General features: G+C 39.1%; 1 protein-coding gene across 2 annotated transcripts in view; it reads right to left on the reverse strand.

Annotated features, from left to right (window-relative positions):
• LOC124158975 (superoxide dismutase [Cu-Zn]-like) overlaps positions 1-24186 on the reverse strand; it is a 54870-nt gene that overhangs the window by 9670 nt on the left and 21014 nt on the right. For both annotated transcript variants that reach the window (XM_046534424.1, XM_046534425.1), the window contains exon 2: positions 7885-7955. In XM_046534424.1, the coding sequence (XP_046390380.1) occupies positions 7885-7947 (63 nt within the window). In that variant the 5' untranslated portion in view covers positions 7948-7955. The remainder of the gene's footprint in view (positions 1-7884; positions 7956-24186) is intronic.

A 24186-nucleotide genomic window follows, 5' to 3' on the forward strand; every position in this document is an offset into this window, starting at 1 on the left:
TTGGTTATGTGTAATGGGAAGCTTTATTAGACATTAAAATTCGTAAAAAATGGGCCCATTCAATCGATTGCTTGCCATTTTACGACTGATAAAACCAAAAGGGGATTTCAATTTTTCAGCACCTGCGGTCATTAAAACGTAGCAGCTTGACTATTGTATAGTATACTGAGCCGACTTTAATAATAATAACCACTATTTAACTCGCTATATTTCTACAAGCGTCCGGTGGACTTAGCATTTGGCTGCACGCCACCACGAATTGTAAATAGGATTCTAATCATTAAAATCATAATCCATTCAAACCGCTAAGTTTCCTGCATTATTGGTGGCATGAAGAAGATTTTCAAAGTTTTTCCTTTTTTGTACCTAATGCAAAGGTATTTCCTTGGATGAAAGAATACACCCATGTCTCGTATAGCGCAAGGGATGCGTTCCTTGGGGTCTTTGCGCTATACGAATTTGCGTTATACAAGAGCGTTTTAACATTGGGAAGATAGGGATGCGTTCCTGGTAGCATAGGTCTTGGGTATTGAATTTCCTCTAAAACATATATATTCCCATAAATAGCCTTAGAAAACATTATTTATATAAATGTTTATAGTTTAAAACATCTTTAAAGATAGTATGCACGCATTTGAAGACTTTTATTCACGTTAAAAAAAATTCTTACGTGCTTTTTAAATTCCCTCCTGTCGTGCGGGTGGGCTAACATCTGCTATCTCAGGGGATCGTAATGCGTTGCCGGCAGTTGACGATTATTCAAACTTGTCTAAAAACAACTATTATGTCACCCAGGCCCTTTTGTCGCTCATCGAAATGACAGGAAAATGCTACTTTGAATGCCATTTCATAGCTAGCGGAGTTAAAGAATGATAAATCATTTTAATTTGAAGTCCTCCGAGTCATTATAGCAGCTACGTGAAACGGTCTTTAAATGCCTTGAAACCTGACCCAGGTTTTCCTTCCCTGAAAATGAATGAACGAGATTGCATTCTTTTCCAAAACAATATCGTCTCGTCAACACTAAAAACTGGTTGAGCGGGAAAGGAGCCACTTTCAATCACAGCTTGGAGTTCATCAGAAAATGTTGCGGTGACTGCGCTATCAACACTTGCAGATTCACCTGATATCGCCGCACTGAAAATACCTGCTTGCCGTTTAAATTCTGGAACCAACCGGAGCTTTCACTAAATGTCTCGGAGCGATTACCACTCTCGTCTTTATGTACTGATTCACTATGAACTTTCCATACGTGTAGACCGCTTGGCTGAAGTTGGTGCGGCTGAGGTCACTGATGTTTTAACTTCGTCTTTATTCAGAATAAGGCATCGTGCGTTTAAACTTCCGAGCAATATCGCTTTGACGTTCTCCATTTTCAAAGCAATCGACCTCTTTCAATTCCTCTTCTAGGTTTATAGTTTTTCTTGATAAATTCTTGATTTTCTACACGCATTCCTATTTTTTTGGTCATATTCTCTTTGGTTTTTACTCTGTATGGCTCTATCTATATCACCTTCCACTGCTGAACTGTATTCCTGAGACGTAGAAGGCATACGACTGCGGGGAGGGAACGAAGCCATTGTGTTTGAGACTCTATAGCGGAACCTTTTATGTGTTGATGCTATTCATGCGCCACTCGGTCACCGCTCCATTTCTCCCCCGTGAATACCGATGACCTTGAAGGCTTTAGCGTAGACTCTCTACCTGGAAGTCAATCGCCCGATTACCTATGACGGCAAAAATACGTCTCAAACCGTATTGCTGAAAAAAACTCATTTCTACTAGCCCCACGCTTAATTAACGATCTAAATTATTTATTATTATTCTGTGAAGGAGACGAGATAAATTACTTCGGTAGGCCGGCTATCTTGACCCAATGACGAGTAATACTTTTGGCCATTGCACAGCAATGGATTTCGAATAATATATAAACAAAAAAGAAGATTTGAGGCAAGCAATAATATGAATATGCGTAAAATGATAGAAATTTCGTGTATACTTAGCGCAAGTTCACGTTTTATCACGAGAGCGTTTAAGATTTTTGATTAGGCTACACTGCGTTGCAATGTTTCCCCGAGGAACGAATTTGCGCTATATCGAAATTGCGCTAATCGAAATTGCGCTATACGAGACATGGGTGTATGTAACAACAGCTTTCATTTTGGGTGTCATAAAGAGGAAACACTCGAAAAGGTTGAGGAATATTTTTTTTTGGTCCGAGTAGTTAACGGTTAAGACTTATAGCGCAAATTATTGGAGGGTTGTGTTGAAGCCAGAACTCCACCATTTTTTGCGGTATCCTAATTACTGTTGTTTTCTTCTCAGACGCTGGCGCGATTACCTTCCTCTTGCACTTGAGCAACGCCCTCGCGGGGCGGCAAAAAATGACAATCGTCCGTAACGAATGGGCCCAAGAAACAATAGACGGACTCTTTTAGCTGCGCTCATAATCCTCTTTTCCTCTTAAAGGACAAGTCAGGTCACGTACAGTGCCAAGGTGGGGCGCCAGAAGGTGGAAGCAATATCTATGCCATTGTCACGTTTAAAATTTCCCCATGGATATTTTCCTCTACGTGCGTGATTTCCGAGTCAAATGCCGCTGCAGAAACCGGCTTATTTGTGGCACGGAACTAATCACTATTAGATATATCCCTCTCTAGTATTTCTTCTCTTTTGTCTTATTATTGACATTTACATTGGCTGCTGCCAGCATTGGGTAAATTTGTACAAAAAATGGAAGAGCTGGTATCGCTATTTCGAGTGAACACACTTGAACGATTAGGCTACAGCGCATGGCACCGAAATGGAAAAATTTTATATCACGTAATGGGTCTGATGTGCCTAATGCACTGACTTCGACGATTACATTAATTTTCATATTTTTACTTGGATTGGAAATTTTGACGCTCTTAGATTCAAATAGGGGGTGGTATTACGATTTTAATAAAATTTATTTATAAATACATAATTTGCTTACTCGTTCCATTTCCTAAAGTAAGCTGGCGGTTGCTATGTAGTAGTTGCTTTCAACTACTGCGCGGCCTCAATGAGTGCTGTGGTACCCCATAGTACTTTACATTGGCATAACTAGGAATATACTTTTGGGGGGATGGATGGCTTGGGGTGGCGACGATAGGCGGGTAGGGGGAGGGGTCAACGGCAAATTTAAAAAAAGACATGCCTGGAAATATATTTGACATCATTTAACTTGAAGCTGATGCAGTTATTAAATGTCAAAACTTGACAATAGGTTTAATGGTTTTTTATTTCTCTGAGGCTTTTTGGGGGGGATCTATCCTCTCCCCCCATAGTTACACCACTGGTACTTTATACTACAATAAAAATAGAGTATTTGGTGGTGACTGATAACTAGAATAGGGTGGTTTCCTATTATTTTTTTATTGCCTAAATCGAAAGATTTTTACTCACGGAGTACGTATTTCACGCTTTTAGATTTTTAAATGACGATATCTATTTTTCGCGATTAACTGAAAAGTGAAAATTTTCAAGCGCGCGAAAACGCGAGGCGTAAGTATGATTGCCGGGAAATCTCTCCGTGTGACGTATTTCTGGTTCCCGCTGCCGCCCTGTGAGGTGACCTTGAGGCGAGGCTTAGCGCTGATACGACGCAGGCTGCTAGCGGGTAGCTGAGTACCCTGCTGGCTGGTAGCGCTTGGCTTGAATAAGGATTATTAATACCTTATCAAATGAAGAAAACTTTCCGACCTTAGCCAGTTTTAATGAGTAATTATTAAGACATGTTTCCCTGAGCTCTGCGCCTCATGCATGCAATGGTAACCTCAGACGATGTATAACTCCTATCCTCTCGTATAGTAACTAGGTCCCTGTGACGTCACGTGGAGTGGCATCGCATGGGCGCCAATCTGGCCCTTTTCAAATAAGGATAAAAATGGACCATTGCCTTTCGTCTAAACCGGTATTTCTAAAACGAAATCATTTGTATATTATGAATACACTAGTGGTGGGTAACGAATCGCAATCAATGCCTTTTGTTTTCTTTGATGAAGGAAACTACCCTATTTAATTGCGCTTGAGGGAAGTGTAGAGAGGAAAGAGTGGTCAGAATCCCAGCGTTAGTTTTAGCAATTCTTAAGGAAATACGCATATAGGACGACACCAGAGCGAAGTTTGACCATCTATTCTAACTGATATATGTAGTAGTGCAGTGGAAAAAGTGTCATTAGAGGTTTTGTTCATTTTCTCGCTTGAAAAGATCCTATGGTTGAGTGGTGGAATCGCTCAAGAAAGGGCACACAACAAATAACCATGCGAGGTCCATTGATTAAGGCCTGTTTACATGGTGCATTAACACGTACGGGTTAGTGTCTAAATAAATGAATGCGAGAATTAACTCCAAAATGCGCTGTGTAACCACCCAACTTGTGCGAATACATGCACAGAAAATAGAACCTGTTCTAATTTGGTTCATACATTCGTACATGTTCCGTTTCGGTCCACAAAAATCATTAATCCATACAGACTCGTACGAGTCAATTTATCGTGTAAACAGGTCTAAATACCGAGAAGAAGAGGTGAAACACTCTCCAGGAGCTCGTGACGTCATCAACTTCATTGTAAAAGGGGTACGCCGTCGATTTTACGCCGCGAATATTTCGAGTAGTAGGCAAGGATCGAAAAACGGAAAAAATACGGATCTCTTTACTTTTTTGTACTCTATCAAAACCCTCAATAAAAGAAAAAAATGTGAACGTCTCAAATCGCAATAAGGACTATTTGCTTTCATTATACCCGTAGTTCTTTTCTCTTAGATCCCCTTACCAGCCTTCCTCACATTATTCCGTCTCAAACTGTTTTCAGCATGCCATACCCGATTAGCACTCGCGCCATCCAGATCTTCTACCTCTTCCGCATATATTACATTTCGAAGTCTTCTCATGGAAGTATGATCCACTCATCGCCTCTTTTTTTCATAAACGTCTCCTTTGTTAAAGCTTTTTTTCCTGATATCCATACCACAGTATCCGTTCTTCTCATATGCGCTGCGCAAATGATTATAACCTACTCAAGTTTGGGACCTTCTCCTTTAACGCTAACAATAAGCCACTCATTCCTTGCTCGCGATGCGTTACAAAACTATTATGTGAGGTCTTAGATTCTCCTGGCCTGTCAAGTGCAGAAAGGTTTCTCGGGTTTTACACCGCTCTATGTCTCCCGTCGTTTCGCAGAGCGACTAGACCTGAATGATCCTTTAGATCCGGAGACATGGAGCTAATTAACCGGTGATAAAATCCGAGCAACCTTTCTGCACTAAACTGCATTACTTTCACCTGCTTGTGATTAGTACTTACGCTAAGGGTTTCAAATACGCCCGATATGTTTATTGTATACGATAATTATTGCATTCCCAATTTTTTTCTGGCTAAAACCTTGAATGACCCTAAATAATATTGAGTTTTTAATAATTTCGTTGGAAAGGGTAAGGGTCAAAATGTTATACCATATTATATTTGTAACTTCTGCGTATTTAAAAAAAATGTATCGAGTAAATAATTACATATATGTGTAGATATTCCCGTGTTTGTACTCACGAGTTCTTCTTCACATTCACTGCGCAAAAGATTTCGGTGTCCTCTTTGTAGTACTTGCTGTTGCCCTTTCTTCCAACTTTTGAGAGCACCGAAGCAAATGTGGGAAAGAACAAGAGGGATGCGTAAGGCGTGGACATGCCCAGAGACTGGAAAAGACGGCTTTGTGGATGCATGGTGTCTGGTTTGGAGGGGGAGTAGCAGCGGTGACTGGGAGGGGTTGGACGCGTATTGGCACCGAGGGGTCAATCGCCGAGGGACAAGCATTGCATCCTCCACGGAGAACTACGGCGAGGAATGGTGTTGAGGATTTTTTTCTTAGAGAGAAGTCACCAATGTCGGTGGAAGGAGCAAGAAAGTCGAGGGGCGAGCTTGATGAGCATTGGAAGCGAAGGCGTTTTTTTGTCGTAGAGGAGTTGAATAGTGCAGAGCGAGTGAGGGAGAGACTGAAGTAAATGTCTTCTCCTTGCTGTTTATTCTTTTTTAAATTGCTATTTTTTATGGTTATATACAGTGGCGTAACTATGGGGGGTAATGAGGGCATAGATCTCCTCCAAAGCCTCAGAGAAATAAAAATATATTTAAAACTCTTGTCAAGTTTTGACGTATAATAACTGTATCTGCTTAAAGTTAAATACCAATAAAAAAGTTCCAAAATAATGTAAAATGCATTTCCAGGCATGTAATTTTTCAAACAATTTCCCGAAACCCCTATTGCCAGACCCCTTCAGCATATTCCTAGTTACGCCACTTGTATAAAACACACGATACTTTGCTACGTGGATTAATAGCGAAAAAGAATGTTGCGATATTTGCAGCTAAGCAAACACGTATGTTCTGGGAAGTTATCCCTCCAAAAAATAATTATTATAAATACGTATTTAGGACAAGCCATTCTCATCAAGTAATTTCTTCATTTATCATTTTATACATTTTGAAATTCTAAAAAAAATCGTTGATATTTTAAAACTAAATGAAGAATAAATAAATATGAGATCCACTAGTATTCTTTTGCGTAAAGGTGTAATAGGTCGAAGTTGGTTAAGCCCGTTAACTTTCCCAGAGCACTACTCTGCAAAGATCTGCAATTTACTCATTTGATGCATCGTGATCACATTAATTTTACATCAGTGATTCGCGAGCTTAGGAATGTTTAGCCTCTCGCGTTTAACCCGGGAGAGGGCGCGCGGCGAATCGTAACGTAAGAAGGCGCGTGGGGTGTCATCGACATCCCGATGAAAATATTTTTATCCCTTTACTTGGAATGATACAGTTATGATGTGTTCTTCAATAGAAAGGTCCACCGAATTAGATTGATACTAAATATTTATTTTTACACTATTACCATAAAATTGATAATGGGAGCAATGTATTCCACTGAAGTTTTCTCTGTACGTTATTTGACGGCAACATATTAGATGTTAATTTCACTACTTTGGGTTTCAAGCAGTGGCGTAGCCAGGAGAGAGGTTTCCGGGGGGTCCAGACCCCCCCGAAATATAAAAATACCGTCATTTTCTTCATAAAAGAAAAATATTGAAAACTCATGAATTTACAAAATATTTCTTTAATAAATGAAGTTTTTTCGATTATGAAAAGTGTTAAAACTAGTGTAAACCCATTTCTTAGAACCCTGTTTTTCAAAAATTCTCCCCCCTGATTCTGGACCCCCGAACAAAATTCCTGGCTACGCCACTGGTTTCAAGGCGTGAATATCTTATTAAACATGCTGACTGTAATGTTCTACGTGCTAAAAGAGAGAAAAAATAATTAGCTCTCATGAAAGGAAAAAGCTCATGGGAAGTCCTATGGCTCGGAAGAGGAACGTGGAAGGGCGAATTGGGTCTCGGTGACACCCCAGGACACTAACTCGTTCCGATCCCGAAGCGGAATGAAAATTTTGTGGGATACTGGCAGTATTTTGTCAAAATGTATGAGACTTGAGGGTATAAGAGCTAACAACACTGTAGATACCACGATGTACCCACATGTAGTCGGATCTAGGGGGTGGACACGGGAGCACGTGCACCCCCCCCCCCCCACCCCAGACCCTTAAAAAATATGCAAGATTTTTAATACGGTCCCATTTTCATTGCGTTCATTTTGTATTACGAGGTATCCTTGTGCCCCCCAGAACAAAATCCTGGATACGGCCTTGCTTGTGCCCCCCCAGAAAGAAATCCAGGATCCGCCCCTGGGTATCATTAATACCCCGCGCGACCTTTCCCAAGTTAAACAATGTCGAATCGCACAAGAAAACGTAGGATTGGAAGCACCTACGTGTTATGTACTACCTTTGATGGTGAAATATGCTTACCTCAGCTGCAGAAAAGGACATGCACACTGCAAAGATCACTGCTATCCTTCCAAATGACGCCATTGTTGTATCTGTAATGACACAAACATTTTATTAATTCCTTTTCAATCCATTTCCTCTTAACTGCATGAATTTTATTGCTCGCATTTGCATATTGTTTATGGTAAAATAATGAGTGGTATACAGTTGGTGGCAATTTCTCAGACTTAAATTCCCGGCAAACCATAGTTATATTTTAGAGTCGATCCGTATAAGCTGATAATTCCAGATGATTGCGTAGTCATTATAGCGTAGAAAAAATAGTAATAGTCATTTGCAAGTAAAATCCGGAGATTCAAGCGTAATGGAGTGGAATTTTTCCTCTGTGAAATAAATACTAGCAATTTTCGCGATTATAAAATTTATTACGACCTAGGTTTCAAAGTTACCACATCATCTTTAAGGTGTAGTAACGTTGGAACCTGAGTCGGTTATAATTATGAGCGATTCGAACCACGATTATAAAACTTATTACGACCGAAGTTCCAACGTTACTCGCCTTAAATATGATGTGGCAACATTGAAATAAATTAGGTCGTAATAAATTTTATTATCGTGGAATTTTCACGGAAAGTATTTATTTCAATAAATTATTTACAAGCAATACGTAGTACCTGTCATTTTCAGCGACAAATTATTTGTTCAGAACTTACGCGATTATCTTGAAATTTTTATTCATAGAATAATCGATAGGAATCATTTTCCTTTACTCAAATTTGATCAATCAACCTCTCAATTTTCTGCTTTGTAAAATTTTTATTTTTGAAATGCAGGAAAATGTTCACCCCATGAGACTGAAAATTTCAAAATGGTTTCTTAAATTCCAAACAAGTAATACGTCAGGAAAAAGGCAAATAAACTTCCAGTCGAGCGGAAAATGTGTCCTCCTCTCGCGTAGCTTGTCTTTTTCCTTGTAGAAATCGCCCGATGCCTTACTTGCCGATGCGTTTCTTACTTGTAATGAAAGAAAGGATAGGACCACCCTTTCTGCAAGTGCACCCTCGTTTCGCCACGGTCCAGCGATCTCTGTTCCTCGTCCCGTGGAGGAATTTGCGCGATACGACAGAAAATGGATTTTTCCTTTCAATTTTTCCACTGTTCAAGGTGTTCGGTAAACTTTTTCAAGAAATCATTGTTGAGCTTATGCCAATTATATTTAGTCCAAATTAAACTAACAAGGGAAGTGACGAAGTTGTTGGTTGACATCATAAATAAGCGTCGGGAGGTTTTGGAGAGCAGGAAGACGGATGCATTATCGAATGCAAAGAAGGCGAGAGCCTGGTTGGATGTGCAGGACGAATTTAATTCGAATGAATTTAATTTAGGGCCGTAAATTTTAATTATCATGTTGGATACCGCTGTATAGTTTTTTCTGTCCCTTGGAAGCTGTCGAAGAAATGTTCTCTGTTACAAAATATTCGTCCAATACTCGAGCTTATCAACACAGATGACTAAATTTAATGCAATCACAATGGATTTTTCCTTTCAATTTTTCCACTGTTCAAGGTGTTCGGTAAACTTTTTCAAGAAATCATTGTTGCGCTTATGCCAATTATATATAGACCACTACTAACTGCTAATGGTTATTGGAAAATTGTTTTTTGGTATTAAGCCCAACAAAATTATGCAAGTGAAAAAATATCTCCATGGACATTGCTCTGACAAAATACAGGGCAAGTATGTTATTCGCGAATTTTTTGGATTGCCATTATGATAAATGTCATAGTTTCTTGGGGAATAAATAGGTTCATTTTGCACCGTAATTCATATATTTTTCGGCGATTCCTCGTCCTTGCTATATTTCATTATCATCACAAGCTGTAGGATTGACACCATGCCGTAATTTGCTGTGTTATTTTCTTAGCCGCAGCGCTATGAATCGTGGTCCTTGAAAGTAAATTGTCCTAAATAATGGCCGGCTTTGACAACTAACATTGCATCAGTCGGAGAATCTTTCGTCATTTTCGTGGTGTAAAATAATTCACCTTAAAAAGTACCTTTCCTTTTTGGGAACAAAGTAATATTTCTTTCTTTGTGTCGCTTCAAAACTGTTCCAAAGATTTATCGATTCACGCTGATATTTGCTTGTCTTATTTTATATTTACCTGCGGCTTTAATAGGGAGAGGTCAAGTACCTATTCATATATGATTTATCATTTCGAATTATCTTTATAGTATACTACCGAACCGTACCTACCAGAAATATCTTTACCGTAAGTTTAATGCTTTTCGTTCTTACGTAAAGGAACGATAAATATTTGATACGGAAGTAATCCGTACATTTTTCGGTATTCATGGCATATAACTTTACGGCAAAGACCGGTTATAAAGGATGTAAAAGAGAAGAAATACGTTGCTATGAAAAGGCTAGCGAATAGGAGAGAGAAATGGAGAGATGCGTCAAACCAAACTTATGATTTTTGACTCATGATAACGATGACAAATTAGTGAAAATAGTTATAATATCTAAATAAAACGCGTAGCCAAGACCGGCTAGTCGTGCGAGATGATTTCCGGAATTACTATGGTAGTGTCTTCTTCCACAGCCTGTATTCCATTTTCAGTCAAGATTTCCTCCACATCCTGGAGAGGAGATGTGCGTAATTTTGTTCTCTATTCAACTGAACCAAGTATCATATCGCATTATATAAGTTTCTTTAACTACGTGTTGGTGATCGATAGCACTCAGTTATTCCCGCGATAAGTTTAGATCTCTTAGTTAGTGATTCAACAAGAAGGCGACATTAACCGGCTGTTTTGGCTAGATGAAGGTAGAGCTCACAGAGACTAAGCCACAGGCGTGCGAATTTCGTATAAGTACTCAGGATATTAGGGGGGAGATTGGTAGTCCGTGGTGGGTAGAGCATTGAGCTCAGATTCAAAGCACGGGTCTTTGGACATCTTATAACAAAAATCCTGGTGCGATGTAGCCCAAGAAAAGGAACGCTCCGTCTAACCTGAGAGTGAGGTATCGCACACAAATGACTTAGTCGCAGACAAGTGACTGGAGGGAGCTTTCCTCACTTGTCCAAACCAACTAGCTGTCTGACCTGAACTGCTGAATGGGTGAGTGAGTTGCATCCGGATAACAACATACCATACTCCATAGTATTAGAACTGAAAACCTACGGCCTAAATTTGCGAATCCTTTCCACTATGGAAAATAAAGGAACAAAACCTCGTTAGGTCCACTTGTGCTTTAAAATAGGCATGACCCGGGTTTCATAACGTTGTTACATCTGTAGGTGCGAGACGTAACCTGTGAGACCTGAATGTCATGAAACCGTGTCTGTAACTATACAAGCGAACCTAGGCACGCTTCATTATTTTGTTTTCCTCCATAGTAATATATAAACAAAATATTTAATGAACTCATGAGACCATACCTGTAGGTCACCTTGCCAGAACGCTTGCAAAGAAAATGGATACGCCTGCTCGTCGCATTTTTTCGAGAAAGCGGTTCGTCCTCGTATCCCTCTTTAACTTACGTAATGCCATTAGGCTGAAAACGACCTGTAAGGTGTTCCCTTCCCTCGGCAATAGTTGACCTTGAACCTTACCTCCCCCCTTAAACTACTAAATATATAGAGTGGAGCGCCAATACTTTTTTTCTCCCCTGTGCCATTTATTTCGTTGCTAAACGGATCCCTTTCACTTTCCGTCGTGGTCAACACGCCGAGGATCTTTTTTTTTCGTTAGTAGCTGTTGCGTCTCCAGTTGTCATGGCGTGTCCTTGAGCGCTCGCTCGCGTTCCTCTGTACTCGAATTCGTATCTCGAACATTCTGTTCTTCTCCTGCCTTTCCGCCCTCGGTCTTATGCACCTTGCTCTACTGGTTTCCTCTCTTCTTTTGTTTTTGGGACGCTTCGGCATCCGAAGCTAAGAACTCTGGTAGAATTTACCCTGCGAATCAGTTAGTGGCAGGCAGTAGTTAGACGCTGCTTATTTACTAAGGCTCCCTGTTTACTTAATGGTTCACCCTTTTTACCAAGGGGACTGCACAGAGGAGGCCCAATTTCATTCCATAGCAGGCTGATTTCCGTCGCCATTTCGGTCGATTTTAATCAGTTTTCAAATATTTACGCGGCGCGGTGATGACAACTATGCGATCCACTTTTTTTCCATATGTTTCAATAAAATGTTTGCAATTATTGAGGAATAGCCTTGAAAAGTTACGAATTTGATAGATCACATTGTCACGAATGTGAATTACGGTTGACACCCCTAATATTATCTTATTTCTCAGAGAAACCTGGATGAATTTGTCCGTCATGGACAAAGACTTTGGGAAATGGTGACTTTAGTAAACTCACTTCAATGTGCGGAGGGTGACTACACATTATGAGGCCGAATTGAGGATCCTTTTTTGTAACATTCGTGCTTCTGCTTCTGAACTTAAATACCACGTATGTTACAAAAGAAGATCCTCAAGTAGGCCTCTAAATGTAAAGTCACCCTTCTATGAGATGGATTTGGGCCTCCTCTTTGCAGTCGCGTTGCTAAGAAATCCGCGAGAACTTACCCTGCGGATTGAGTTATCAGTTAGAGGCAGGTGAGATGCAGCTTAATCAAAAGGTCTATGATGTGGCTTATTTTGTTTGAATATGCTCTGGGGAGACGAATCGAAGTGATTAAAAAATCAGAACAGTTGTTTAACATTTGGATGTCCCTCAAATTCACTAAAGGAATAAGCAAATTTATTTTTATTTTGGGCCTCAGTAATGTTCTTTTTCTTTTTTTTTTGTAATTATATATTTTTATACATTGGGGTTCATTCTCCTCGCCAGTTTGGATACAGAAAGGAAGTCAATTTCGTTGGAAAATAAATTGTTTCCATTTGTAATAACAGCAAGTATGAGATATACCTCTGGGATTGGTTTTATGATGACATGTGCTATAACTTTATATAATATGGCGTCACAGTCAGATAAGAGCAAATTTCGAAAACTTCATTTTGATTGATTCGTAAATTGCCTTGCAGATAGTTAGATTACAATCAAAAACCTGTCCGACCATTTGATTATCCCCGTCAGCTTTATGTACATGTTGGATGATTTTTTTAGTGAGTTTTACACTTCGCGGTTGAACCTTTTGGAGCGTTTTGTAGTTATTTAAGAATAGTAACTAAGATAACTCATTAAATGGCGCCAGACTTAGTTAAAAGGCTGCATAAGATCTAGGGGGATTAGTTTTTTGAATTGGGAAAGGCTTGGGATAAGATAACTTCGCATTATCAATCGAGACGGCGCGGGCTGTATAAAGCGAAACCTGAGGTTTATTTTGAGGTCAATTTATGAGGGAAAAAAAATTTTATGAATAAAAATAATTTCAGGTGCTATTCTCTGGACGAAAGAAAGGACAGGAGGTTTGAAGTCCTGAAACTTCGTGGTGTTAGGCCCTTGGTGCCAGTTCTACCACAGTCCGAGACTATTTACCTTTGCATCTCAAGAGGGTTTGAAGTTGGAAAGAGGAAAAGGAATGTGTCGACGCCTCGCTACGATGATTGAGATGACGCACCAATGGTAACAATAGGAGGGGGAAGACAAGGGCAGAAGAATCTCGCGCCGTCTTTTCTCTGGGTTGAAGGGACGTTTTGATCGAGGTCCTGCAGGTATCTCGCGAGGGTACGAAGTCGTACCTGAAAGTTTGTGACTTTTACATCCCGCATCTCAAGGAAGGAAGGGAAGGAAAATAAGAGGAGCAGGGATGGAAAGTGAAACGGAGCGAAAATGTTTCGTTTCGAAAAAATGAGGTCTAGGTTTCGTTTCGTTCCCGCACGAAACTAAAATCACCAAGGAGTTTAGTTTCGACCCGGGACGAAAATTTACTCCTAGAAACGAAACTATATTATTCGAAACCCCGCTGCTCATAGTTAAGTTTCGATCCCAGAAGTTGAGTGGAGGGAATAAGAGGGAATAGTTTGGACCCATTACGTTTGACAATCGTGTAAAGAGGTTAAAGCAGCGAGCTTAAAAATCGAATAGCCAGTTTGCGTTCACCATTCTGCTTTTGTGGTCCAGATATGAGTGCCCCTGGCATCTAATGGCGGTAGGTCGAGCCTATATTTCATTCAACTGTACCTCGTACTCGGTTTGTGGGTCGAAACTAAACTGGTCGAAGTTTAAGCACGTGGTCCCTCCGGTGCGAAACATTATCTACGTTTTGTTTCGTCCCCGAGTTTTCGTTTAGTTTTGACTCGAAGAAGTTTTGACTCCGATTTCGTTTCGACCTTGAGTTTAGCTACCAGAGTTTCAATCCATTTCGTTTCGTTTCTACATTTCGCTCCTGGAAACGGAACTATTGAAGTTTTACTGGTTTTGACTTTGATTTTGTTTCTACAGCTATCCCTGAAGAGGAGGCTCCGCTGCGATTATGAACCCTACGAATAATATGTATAATCTCACGCCGTCATGAAAGCGACACCTATTGGAGGAGGTAAAAGGGACAATGGTATTAGGAGGTGAAAGGGACAATGGTAACGGAAACTCTGGGCGGGACCACTCCTGAGGCCATGCTCCAAGGCCAAAAAAAAATAAATAAACTATTTTTCAATCAAAATTGTAAAAGTCTGATATGATTATAAATGATATCATCAGCATTATTGATGCAGTAGCCTGAACTACAAAATATTTTATTGATGCTTCTCTCTCGCACAGAGTTTTGTTAAAATTTATTAGTCGAATAAATAATATTAAGTTTATTTGTAATCCGATTCATATTATTTATCATGATCTAAATCTAAAAGTGACTTAGGGTTCCTGTTATTAATCTTGGTATAAAAAGTAGTAAATATAAATGAAGCCCGAGAATTATATTCCAAGGCACTCAGGAGGAGGAAAAGGGAAGCGGAGGAAAAGAAGAAGGCGCCCCCGCCATAAGGCGCCCGCCGAGACGTGTCTGGGTATAAGTAAGTGCGGCAGTTAAAGATTCGAGAATCACGACGCCGTCATTGGGACGACGCGGGCTACCAATAGGGGAGCCAGATTTCCTATTCCTAGAGGAAAGGAAGATTATCCTGAGAGAAGAATGATCAAGATATTTTCTAAGATGGTAGAAGGGACATCAACTTTCTTTAGGCTATCTAAGATTTCCCAAGTTTTTTGACAGTATAAGTTTTTTATGCTCGCTCGAATTTGAACGGGGTAGAGGATAATCGTATCCCTGGGCTTTCCTCACTACACTACTCCACCAACCCGTTGGTTTAGCTTCATTGCGTACCATGACTGCATGAATAAATAGTAAGTAAATTGACACCTAGAGAGACAAGCCTAATGCATTACTGCTTTTGTTACGCGTTTGTCGCTGTCCAAAAAAAGTTCACGCTTTTCTTAGTGAGATGATATTTTTTAAGAAAGAAGAATAATTCCCTATTATTGTGTATCGGATGCCGATTGCAATGGCCAATCTATTCCCGAATCCTTACCCAGAATGCTTTAAATCGTTGGCATAGTACTTTCAAAATTTCATATAACCATTAATAATGCTCGGGAAAATGTTTAATTTATGGTCTCTTGATAAATATGTATCAGGTTTCCGTCCCATTAATGTGCACATTATCCTTATCATCGGCCATTTCATTCGAAGATTGTCCATCGCGAATACGACTAAATCAGGCGAAGTGTCCTGTAATGGCCGCGAAAACTCGTAAAACGAACGTTGATACGCAACTGCTACCGAAAGCCTTCGATGCACATGAATCTCGCTACGATAAAGCCTTCGTTTCACATTATCTATTGTGTGCATGTTATACTCTTCAATTACCTATCCGTGTCTCTACCATTCATATTCAATTAAGTTTGCCTCGTCTTTTATCGGCAAGCCTATATTCCGGAACATTTTCATGCGTACCTTTGAAAATTGTGGTTACAATAAAAAAACTAAAGTGCGTGCAAACTTAAGTCGTCAACATTTTTTCCTAATAATTTTTTCGCTAATGCGCCATCACTTCAGCCGTCTATATATCCACTCTCTCTCTAACGCAAGCTTCAATATTTATCGACCATATATGTCTTCATTATTGCATGCGTCTTCATTTGCTAGTTGCGCAAAAAGTCTTGACGAAGATGGATTGAGCAAATTCAGATTTTTTACAAATTGACGCGAATGCAATGAATGCATTTGAATGCTGAGTGATGCTAAATGCTGTTTACTCTCCTGTCATCGTCGGTTAACATTGGTTAAGTTTGTGTTGAACGAGGGAAGGATACTTATACGTACAGTGTCGGCATTATTGAGCACAGAGCCGTGAGAAGTACAAGTAGAATTTCAATTTCTGAGGTCGAAAAAGGTGTTTTATTTTTTTCTTGAATATGCACATATATGTATTAAAGTAGAGATATTAGTAATATGCTCAAAAATTAATAGAAATGTAACTTTGGATTTTTCATTGATCTCTACTGAATGTCTTTTAGTTGAGGAAGTAAGCCGAGCAAAAAACGAAAATTTAGCTCTTACGTTTCGAAGCATCTTCTTTTGTGCTCACTATTTTTTGAGCTCAGTATTTTTGTGCTTCACCTGAATGGCACCCTTCAAACTGTATTGCTATTAGTGTACGTATAATATTCGTGGAGTTGGAGTGGACTCCGCGCTCGGCCCTCATTTGGAAAATGAGTTATCAACACGTAGAACATTTAGGCGACTTGCATATCCCTTTCAAAGAGTTAATGAATTCATTACATAAAGCACTGCAAAAATTTTACTTGAAAATTCAAAGATTTGCTTGAGTGAAAACTTCAAGAGTTTTCAGGCATAGTTTCTTGTGAGCATTGATGTACTGTGAAATTTAACAAAAAAAATCGTTTTTACCTTCCGCGAGTATGCTCTAGCAAGATCATGTTTCACGGATGACGTTGTGACCAGTTCAACATATTTGTCGTGGTGTATTTTAGTGTGCCATGATTCACTCGTCGAGAATATTTTTCTGCGTGCGCTATTCCTCCACGCACTTGATATGCTTTACCTTGATTCCTTTTGTTTAAAGAAGTTTAGTTGAAGGCAACCGTTTGCTCGTATTTAACAGCCTACTTAGCGTAGCACATCCTACTATAGCTCCTTAAATAGTTCTGTCTACTGCTTTCACTCCACCATGTACGACAGAAACATTACGTAGTCTTAGGGAAAATGTTCTTTAAATTCGATATCATCAGTAAGTAAAAGGCTAGAATTCCGGACTCCTGATCCAGCGTAGAGCCATTCATTAATTAAAATGCTTGCGATAGAAAAATGAAGTGCCTACACAATAATTGTCGTGTGAATGAGCTTAATCAGGCAAATACGCAGCCTAATATGTAAAAAGTCCTAAGTAAATATGAGATATTGTGCTGCATATTTGTGGGGATCCACAAGATACTCTGAAAAGGATCTTTGGTGGATGTGGAAGAAATAGACATCATAACGGAAAGTTGTAACATCCGTTCTTTCCACTACATATATATGAATATCAGGAAAAAATAGCAATTAAGGCAAAACGGACTTCTGCTGCCGCTAGGGCGATTAAATTTATTCGGTTTCGCATGCAAACGTTGCACAGTTAAACTCATTCGCATTGCTATTCTTGTGTAGAAATTTTACTTTTCGCATAGTTTGCATTTCGGTCATCCTATGGCTCTGCGCTGTGTCAGGAGTCCTGCGTTCTTCGTTTGGATCTCATATGCCACATACACGTTCCTGTTTTTGTGATTTTGCGAAGCGTGCAGGTAGCGTAACGTAGTGCATATCGATCAAATTTAACCCCCCACCCCCGCCAAACACCCTGTAGGAGGCACGTAGGGTTTTACTTAATTAGATATAAATGTAGAATGAGCGTAATGGTGATCCTATACATTGCTCCTGATCAATAAAAAGTTATGGTACTTTTTCACACGATTTATTCAATACGACCGGTTTCGTCGCAGAGGCGACATCATCAGGTACAGAAATCGCTATATTAAACTGTACCTGATGATGTCACCTCTGCGACGAAACCGGTCGTATTGAATAAATCGTGTGAAAAAGCACCATAACTTTTTATTGTTCAGCATGGATTTTCACAAAGTAAAGCCAGAAACAATCGAGTTTATTGCTTCTGATGTCTTACATTGAGACACAAATACAATATCTTATCCTATTCTAAATATCCTAGTCTACCATCCTTCGTAACAAACGTGCTATCGCATTTAAGTATTATTTTATGAATTTACTGTCCTTTTTGATTATTTTCGGTTAAAAGAGATGCATAATTTACAAGTGTTTTCATTTAGGAAAGCTTCCGCACTGTCTGTGCGAAGATTGCATATATATTCCTGAATCCTTGCTCTGAAAGTTTCAGACGGTTGACATACTTGTGACACAAAAATTTCATAACACCGTAAACAATGCTTAGTAAAATGGTTGGTTCCTGGACGCGTAATAAATTTGTCTCGGGTTTTGGTCCCAATAACATACTCATTATTCTTCTCATCACCATTTCAATGGAAGATTTTCCGTCGCGAGAAAGACCAAGTACCAACTTATGCAAGGGCGGATCCAGGGTTTTTTTTTCTGGGAGAGGCACAAGGGTCTGACAGACTAATGGTCGTCTCATATTTGAGATCAATAACAACATACAGCAATTACTGTGCGAAATATTCTCTTAATTTTAATATAAAAGTTATTCTTTTGAGATTTAATGATTGAGGCTCCATATTACACAAATTAAAACGAACGTGATGATAACAGTATTAAAAATCGTCTATTTTTTAAGCGTCTGGCGGTTGGGGGTATGTGCTACAAACCTTCCCAAAATCCGCCTTTGAACTTGGATAAATGGGAAACCCATAGTTATTTACTTATATCTCTAGAAATAAAATCCTTCCTTTCAATGGTTTTTCTTTGCCCATTTTTCATATCTCTAAACCAAACACCCAGGACGCGAGTAGGCGGGTATTATGTAGCTGTAGAAGTACCAAATGGAATGATGGAACAGACCTCTTATCTGCTTGAATCCCCTCCTTGTACTGAACATCCTTCCTCGCACTCGGGTAATTTGACAAGACTTGGAGGCTCCATTAGCGAGTTAATCACTCTCGCAATTACCTATGCGGTGAACGACGTAGCTCCGTCAGTCGTGCACAAGTGCCGACACGCTCTGTTGCTCTCGTTCGTCTTTTGTTTCAGCCCCCTTACTCACGCTCGTATCCACTACTACAGCCTCACTCGGGTGGGGCCGAAGAAACGAGAAAGAAGATAGCGGTTCAACGCTGCCCGTAAATTATGGGGGCTGTTGGGTAGCCTCTCTAATTTTTTAACGGTTAAGAAACAGTTTTTCCTTGGCCATTGTAGGGAGATAGCGACACGTCAAGTATTTTACACCGATAAGAACATATGCCCCTACACGGAAGTGAGGCATGGACAATGACAGCAGCAGAGAAAGCAAGGATAGAGGCCTTCGAAATGTGTTGCGACAGAAGATGATGAGGATCAAATGGATCGATCGAGTTAGTAATGAGGAATTCCTAAGAAGAGTAGGAGAGAGTAGAAGCCCCGTGAAACCCTTAATAAGAAGAAGGAACAACCTTATGGACTATATCTTGAGTTATGATGGCCTGATGAAGACAATCGTCGAGGGACAGGTGGATAGCAAAAACGGAAGAGGAAGACCTCGAACAAAATACTTGGAACAGGTGAAGAAGGATGTGAAAATGAATAAATACGTAGTTGTGAAAAGATTAGGCGATAGGAGCATTGAGTGGAGAGCTGCGTCGAACCAAGCTTAGGATTATTGACCAGTGATGATGATGGTGAAGAAAAGCTCCAATGGTCGATCAAAGGGAGGTTGGTACAAGGAGTTGGGTACATTTTAGCATGCCCTTGGCGAAGGTGTCATGTTTCATCGTTTCAATCCACGAACAGCGGACTGTTCCAGGGAACAGTGGTCGAACGAGGAAAGGAGAGTGTTCAGAAAGAGTGTTTTCCCTACTGCAAGGTGTATATGATAGTATTCGGACGTAATCCATGCATAAAAGCTTCTGCAATTATCTCGTCAATCACGCACCTTTCTTTCTACTGACAAAGATGGTGAATCATGAACGACGCATATGCGAATGAAAATACGAACCTGCTGTAATAAGAGGAGAGCTGTTCTGCGCAGACGCTTGTACTCTTTCACTTTATATTTTTGGTTGTTTTTCTCAGCATCAAAAATAATTTCGGTAAAATGTCCTAAACATGAAGGATTTAGCTATTATGCTTTCTCCAATACAAGTTTTTCTACTGGGAATAAAAATAGAACGTCCGGGCGAGATGCAACAGAGCCGTTCTATCATGAAAGAGAAATCTTCTGCAGCATCGCCTTGAAAATTTATTACGTACACGGTGGAGAAGTATGTGAAAAGGTTAAAAGCGTCCCAGATAGTTGAATTTTCTAGGAGCAATCTGTGGAGGACTTTTCATTCATTTCCACTAGAAATGGAACCCCACTGTAGGAAAGAGAATTAGAAGGAAGAAACTCATGACCAACCGGAGCGCTAGGCTCAAAGTTTCTGTAATTTAAAAATTGTCCGTTCTCGACCTAAACATTATGAAAAATTCTGGTTCCTACAGGCATCAGCTATCCAGGGTTAAAATTTCGTGGCATAATATGTCTCCACGCTGGATAGGCTATCTTTTTCGTGAGGAAGAAGCCAACAAAAAAAAGCGGTGCTTTTCATAAAATGAAATGAACCTTGTGAATGGAATAAAATTAAATGCACGAAAAATCGACCACCTGCTAAAACCTCATGAAAACGGATGTAATACCAAAAGAACGCAAAGTCAGTGTTCTTGAGTCATCGTCTGGGCCGTTTACCTGGAAGGTGAGTATTGAGTTCATTATCACCAATAAGCACCATTGGTACCAATGCTCTGAGGTCGACGCGCCAAGCTTTCGAAGGATTCACAAGGTGCGGAACTTCTGGGACATAACGTGAATGTGACGCGAGTTTTTATTTCCTATTGTAACAAAACTGTAGAATCATTTCATATCCCTGCTGACTCCACTTGCAAACGCGCACCAACCATTAGAAGATGGGAATATTCAAAGTGCCTCGTTTGGCCACTTCTGTTTCGAAAAAAAGTTCCCAGGAAAAGTTGTCAACTCGCATTTAATGGACTGGGAACAACCTTCATTGCGTCATTTCCTGCGCAGTTGGAGAAACACACTATCACGTTGTGGGTTGCCTACTGCGCCCCAAGATAAACCCCGGCACCCAGTTTGAGGTCATACTATCGAAAAAAATGTACAAGAAATATCTATATTAAGATTTTAATGTCAATTTTACAATGGACTGGTATCATATTACTAAAGGAGATGGCCATTCTGACTGGCTTTGTGAAGAAAGACTAAGTTCTTGAATTTAAAATAAAAATTTCGAGGCCAAAATTATTTTGGAAAATATTTATCGACTTAAAAAGATCATCTTTCTTATAAATTTGGAAGAGATTGGGTACTACAATCAACAGAAAGCAAAAGCAGCAAAACGAAGCCCATATTCATATTTCCAACCACTGACTGAATTATTGTTCCCTTATTGGTGAGCCAATAACCATTTAATAACACATTATATTATCGCCCATTTATGAAGTTTGTTTAAGATGGTCGTACTATATGCCGTGTACAATTTTTAAGTTTTTTTGACGTAAGTCCTTTTTTTCTTCAAGTTATCATAACAGATGTATGAATGGTGTGGAAGGAAGTCAAAGATAATTTACATGGAGCCTCGCAGCATCTCTCACAGGAATCTGCGTTGAAATCGGTGAGATTTTCTAAGATATATGACTCTTGTAAATCATACCTGTCATTAGTGTGTCAGACATTTGGAAAAAATACACTTAGAAATCGCTTAGGGCACAGAATCCTTGAAGATATTTCACGATTCGGTCATAGGAACGTCAAGAGTTATGAATCACCTAACCTGTTGCGTGACCCGCGAAGACCTTCAGGATAAAAAATACCCGCAAATCTTTCTCATCAATGATTTTCATTCTATAGTTTCATTGTTACAGTGGCAGTATGTGTTACTTACGAATGACGTAAAAATCATTGAACCTTTGCTTCGGAACTAAGCACTCATCAGCCGGTATTATCCTTGCGAAAAATCGGCATTGTAAACAACGTTTTCCTTAAAAAATTTGCATATAACGTGTTTCATAACATCAACTCCACATAGCTATTCTCGGCAGTATGATCAGTTTTTTTCAAAATCCAATTTGAAAATTACCTGAGATAATTATGTCCTTCGGATATCGAATGTGTCGCAACATAACCAATAAAACAAACTACAGTTTCCTATTACAGGTACATTCAGGCGTGCATCGTTCAAAAATTAAAGACGATAACCTATTTTTTAGGGCCGTCACAAGTAAAATGAGCACAAGGACTGCCGCTGGCTACGCAATGATTAGTCTGTTATGATGTGAATGCAGTCGTAATTAGGTTGCCAAGGGAGCAGCAATTGTTGAAGTATTTTGCGCTTATCACCTCATGGAAACCGTATAATAGATTATTAAAGTCAAGTGTGCAAAATCCAGCTTGTAATACTGAGTCAGGGTCGTATATTTTTTAATGGAATAGTAATATTAGTTGAGCTCGTACCTATTACTGCATCAACCTTTTGAAGACATTGTAAGTTTGGAAAATTCTGTTTTTTTATACGTGATAAGCTACATTTACAATGAACTTTTTATAGAAAATATATTTTACTACACTTTTACCGAAATTGTTAAAATGAATTCGATATTAATTTTGGGAAAACACCAGGGTTGATAAAAATCTTGATTTTTTTTCAAAAAAATCATTTTGTTAATTTTTTTTATTTAAATCGGATTTTATTGATTTAAATCGGATTTTATTGATTTAAATGAGATTTTATGATTCTCCATTCACAAAAAAATCAGTTATTTGCAAAACTAACTATTTGGGCAGCATATTGGAGAATGATCGTTTGCATAAACAATAAGAGGCAACATACTCTAAACTCAATACAACATTTAGTCAATCAGGGGAGAGAACTATGGAAATGCCAATGGTATCAAATTAAAAATTACACCAGCATAATATAAAATTGCCATTGGAAGTATCAAATGTACTATATTATGCGGTTCGAAAGCATATGAAGTTTAGAAAAATTCTGTAATTGCAACTTTGTATGGTGCCTACGCTTAGAAGTTAAATCAGAAAACAATTTTTTTCAACGGATACACTAGTATTCTAACCAAAGCCATTTTTTTTTATTTTCATGTTGCATGCATTCCTACAGTATCATTTCTATTTAAGAACTACCATTGTGCTGATAACTGTCGATTCATTGTATTAATTAAGAAATAAGAATCAAAATTATGCACTTACAGCTTCCTTTCCTTGACTCTTTCAAAATCAAACATATAGATCACATGATTTAAATCACCTGATTAAAAAAAATAAAAATCAAGTGATTTAAATTGTGATTTAAATCAAAGTGATTTAAATCAATCAACCCTGGAAAACACTACTCAATAGTCACATTTACCGCACCAACACCTCCAATCTTACTGGCACGACCTGCTACAAAGATTGGGCGCCTTACCTCTGCTAGCTGAAGGAATATGCCGGTGCGGGAGTGAAGAAGCGATATGATCACTCCCTGGTGCGGAATTAGAACTTTACCATTCTGATCTTCACAATTGCCTGCTAATTGTTTTGGTAAAATTACTATCATTCAAAGCCAATCATTTAGTTACAATTAATAGTTGAATTATGTTTATGCAATTGAATTAATTTTCATATTTATTCCCTTGCACTCTTGGAGGAAATCTGAAATTTTCGAGAAAACTGGTGCGGTTGATTTAAAGTCATATAGACAAATAAAAATAGCTATCACTCAGCACTTTATCTTTTACCATTTATACCTCACCTCTCATGAAAATTATCATGGAAAATCATCTGGAATGATGTGCTTATGTCACTTCCATAAATTTTATCCATATTACTTCACACGTCATGACCAACTCAAGCCAAAAAGAGTAATACTATTTTCCAACATATAAGTAAGGTTGAATCTACGAATATATCAAAGTAAGCAGAGCGCAATTATATAGTACCTAATTCAAATAATATTTCTCACTTAACCTTATTTCAGTAGCACTGAACTGCTGTGTTGCTTTTCTGGTTTCGTCCGCGTTTTGCAAATGGAGGTGGCTACGTTTCTATGCTGAAGGCGTCCTCTTGAAGAATAAACGAAGAAGTCTTTTCATTGATTCTTTTCTTCTCAGGATCACCACAACGTGCAAAATG

This window comes from Ischnura elegans, chromosome 5, assembly GCF_921293095.1.
Source record: "Ischnura elegans chromosome 5, ioIscEleg1.1, whole genome shotgun sequence".
Lineage (NCBI taxonomy): Eukaryota > Metazoa > Arthropoda > Insecta > Odonata > Coenagrionidae > Ischnura > Ischnura elegans.